A 4,300-nucleotide genomic window follows, 5' to 3' on the forward strand; every position below is an offset into this window, starting at 1 on the left:
ATTTTCACATGCTTTCAGATGGAGCAGCATTTACTTCACAGAGCCGTAGTTCACTGAGAAGCTATGCAAACAGCTGCCATTATCGCGAACGATTTCTTTGATTTCATAATCGCGCAAGTAACTTGTCAGTGAACTACGGCTCTGTGTAGTAAATGCTGCTCCATCTGAAAGCACGTGATGATTTACTGCTGATTACAGAACTGGCTTTACTAACAAAATGCGCATGACAATCGCATTCGATTAATCGTGCAGCCCTACTACAGGCTTTAAAGTGCAACCTTGATGAACAAAGCTGATGTGTGTATGGTTTTATGGTTTAGTGACAGCTGCTGTAGATAAAACTCTCTTTGAAGCAGGATCATTGCCAGACATAAATAACATCATTAGTGCCATATCATAATGCAAAGACTACCTCTAAATAATTCTTTTTTTTTTTTCAATTTTAAATTAGGCTAATATCAAGACTTGTTGATATTAAAAGAGAATAAAATAAAATAAATGCTCAAAAGAGGTCTGGGAAGGGTCTGTGAAAGCAGTTTGTCCGGAACATGAAAGCCACGTGTTATCAGTCCCTCCTTCCCAAGGATTTCTGGAAAGCTTTGTGACGTAAAGACTGTATGAGTCACAATAATCTTCACTTAGACACTCCTGTTCAGCACACACAACTTCGCAGCATTAAGCACCAACGGCCATAAATCCATACCATAGTCATAATGATCATAAAGTCATAATGAGTATAATGAATATAGTAAAACACAGCAGAGGACTTTGAGCGTTTGGACGGTCTTGGGAATACTCTCACTGAAACGAACTTCATGTTCATTATAGCTCGCTGAAACCAGGGTCCATAGGTTCTTGTCACATTTTTCTAAACTATATAATAATAGTAATAACAATAAAAATAACAACAATAAAGATATAATTATTATACGATTATAAAAATTATATAATATTTATATATTATGTAATTTATATATTAGGGCTGTGCAATATATTGAAATTATCGAAATATCGCAAATGTACATATCGCAATATGCATATCGCTACAGCTTGCAATATTTGGGGCCATGAACAAAAGACAAAGAGAAAATCACTCACTGCTCTTACCTAAATAACTTTTGTAGCTTAAATAAGAATCAGTGCATATTGAATTCAAAGAGGAAATACTAAGCAGTGTTTTATTTTTCCTTTTTATTATTCAGTTCCTAAACTCATGTTAAAATGATTACACTAATGTTAAAATGACATTTTTAGGTAATGCTCGAGTAAAACACATACCGTTCACTTTCAGAAGTTGTTGTAGGGGTGCTTTCTTATTAGAATCAGAATGAGCTTTTTTTTACCACTTAAGTGTGCGCAAACACAAGGAATTTGTTGTGGTTTTACAGGAACTCTTGGTACATACATACATACAAACAAATAACCATATATATATGACACAAGATAGTTACTTAAGTGTGCGCAAACACAAGGAATTTGTTGTGGTTTTACAGGAACTCTTGGTACATACATACAAATAACCATATATATATGACAAGATAGATATAGAAGTTCACAGAACTGACTCAGCAACAGCTGAGTAAAACTGTTTCATCTGAGCATGTGGCACTTTAAGCATTATCGTATCGCATATCGAATATCGCATTATTGAATGAGTTATCGCATATCGCATTTTTCTTCAATATCGCACAGCCCTATTATATATTATTACATTTTTCGTAACACTTTATTTTAAGGTGTCCTTTCACACATATTACATGTACTTACTATTATAATAACAATTAATCCTAATCCTACCCTAACCATATAGTAAGTACATGTAGTTAATTAATATTACTCAGTACTTAAGTGTGTAATTACACTGTAACAGTGACACCTTAAAATAAAGTGTAAACAAATATATATATATATATATATATATATATATATATAAAATTACTGCTTTTACGTAATGCTCGAGTAAAACACATACCGTTCACTTTCAGAAGTTGTTGTAGGGGTGCTTTCTTATTAGAATCAGAATGAGCTTTTTTTTACCACTTAAGTGTGCGCAAACACAAGGAATTTGTTGTGGTTTTACAGGAACTCTTGGTACACGCATACATACATACAAATAACCATATATATATATATGACACAAGATAGTTATAGAAGTTCACAGAACTGACTCAGCAACAGCTGAGTAAAACTGTTTCATCTGAGCATGTGGCACTTTAAGCATTATCGTATCGCATATCGAATATCGCATTATTGAATGAGTTATCGCATATCGCATTTTTCTTCAATATCGCACAGCCCTATTATATATTATTACATTTTTCGTAACACTTTATTTTAAGGTGTCCTTTCACACATATTACATGTACTTACTATTATAATAACAATTAATCCTAATCCTACCCTAACCATATAGTAAGTACATGTAGTTAATTAATATTACTCAGTACTTAAATGTGTAATTACACTGTAACAGTGACACCTTAAAATAAAGTGTAAACAAATATATATATATATATATATATATATATATATATAACATTACTGCATTATAATAAAATTATTGTTATACACTATTGTTCAAAAGTTTGGGTCTGTAACATTGTTTTTAAAATAAGTCTTTTTTGCTCATCAAAATCAAGTAGATTTTACAATACAGTAAAAGTTATTGTGAATATTGTGAAATATTATTACAATTTAAAATAACTGTTCTCCATTTTAATATATTTTCAAATGTGATTTATTTCTTTGATGGCAAAGCTGAATTTTTAGTAGCAATTTCTGCAGTCTTCAGTCACATGATCCTTCAAAAATCATTCCAAATGTTGATTTGGTGCTCAGGAAACATTTCTTATTATTATCAATGTTAAAATAGTTGTGCTGCTTAATATGTTCGAAGAAACCAGGATATCTTTTTTCAGGATTTTTTGAAGTAGAATTTTTTATAGATGTCTTTATTATAATTTTTAATGCATCTGTGCTGAAGAAAAGTATTAATAAAAAAAAATGACCCCAAAATTTTGAAAGTAGTGTAATTCTAATTGTATGACTTTTTCTCTAATTTTTTTGTCAATGAGAGGCAATGTCATTTGGACACAAACACTTTTTAACCTTCTTTTCTGTTTCACAGAGGAAGGAAATTCATACAGGTTTGGAAAAACACATGGTGGGTAAATAATGACTTTTTTTTTCTGGTGAAATGTTCCTTTTAAGTGAGAAAATCTTCCACGTTTGTGTAAGATTTGTAACTATATAAAGATGCACTGAAAGCAAATCCATCAGTGTTGTATACTGTGGCGATGGTGTCAGCTTACACAAGCACACCACTGTGCAGTGTAACCGCAGACACTCAGGTTGTAAAAGTTTAAAAAAAAGGTCACGTCAGTTTTTGCCACATACCTGTTCTTGATAAGAATCCAGCAGTTGGGCCACATCACTGTTAGATGGAGACTTCAGATCAACAAGATCCTTCTCAAGAGATGCAATCTGATAGGAGAGACAAATGGTAAAATTCTCAACATCACAGGTAGAAACAATCTAGTGGGTCTAAATCAGATACTAAGAGCAGAGAAGGGAACGTGTTGTTTACAACAGGAATTTTTACAAGGTGTTTCCTGATGGTAACTGCTGAGACACGGTGAAACACAACATAAAACAGCTCTGATCCAAAACATAGTGTGCTGCTTACCAGGACAGCCTTTTAGGGACCACAAGTGTGCTCCCAACATTGCGTATAAAGGTCACATCAGCTAAAGTTTGCATGCAAAAACAGGTCCACTATCCACAGATACATCCACTGCTCACATGGAAGTTATTTTTAAAAACTTTTAGTGTCATCAGCACAGAAAATTTGCAGAAATCTGCATGAGGAACTTTTTCACCCCCACATGAAACTCCTAATTGCATGGATATTTTCAAATTTTCACTGCATTTTCTCATAGGGATTTGCAAGCCACTATTCTTTCTAACGCTGGTTTGGAATAATATGCATTGTGAGATGCACTATACTAACATACTGAATAAAATGCATTACACCAGGATATAAAAGGTAGAATGGTATTTAAAGGGGTCATATGATGCGATTTCAAGTTTTCCTTTCTCTTTGGAGTGTTACAAGCTGCTGAATAGATAAGATCCCTAAAGTTGCAAAGACTAAAGTCTCAAACCCAAAGAAATATTCTTTATAAAAGTTAAGACTGGTCCACGCCCTCCTAAAATGCCTCGTTTAAGCACGCCCCCACATGTCTACGTCACGATGTGGGAAGATTTGCATAACGCCGCCCAAATGTTCACGCAAAGAAAG

The 4,300-nt window shown here is 33.3% G+C and overlaps 1 protein-coding gene across 3 annotated transcripts in view; it reads right to left on the minus strand.

Annotated features, from left to right (window-relative positions):
* hibch (3-hydroxyisobutyryl-CoA hydrolase) overlaps positions 1 to 4,300 on the minus strand; it is a 40,484-nt gene that overhangs the window by 19,090 nt on the left and 17,094 nt on the right. For all 3 annotated transcript variants that reach the window (XR_001631023.1, XM_016449956.1, XM_016449954.1), the window contains exon 9: positions 3,397 to 3,483. Coding sequence is in view for 2 of the 3 variants with exons in the window: in XM_016449956.1 (XP_016305442.1) it covers positions 3,397 to 3,483 (87 nt within the window). In the remaining variant the exon portion in view is untranslated. The remainder of the gene's footprint in view (positions 1 to 3,396; positions 3,484 to 4,300) is intronic.

Source organism: Sinocyclocheilus anshuiensis, unplaced genomic scaffold (genome assembly GCF_001515605.1).
Source record: "Sinocyclocheilus anshuiensis isolate Anshui unplaced genomic scaffold, SAMN03320099.WGS_v1.1 scaffold627, whole genome shotgun sequence".
Lineage (NCBI taxonomy): Eukaryota > Metazoa > Chordata > Actinopteri > Cypriniformes > Cyprinidae > Sinocyclocheilus > Sinocyclocheilus anshuiensis.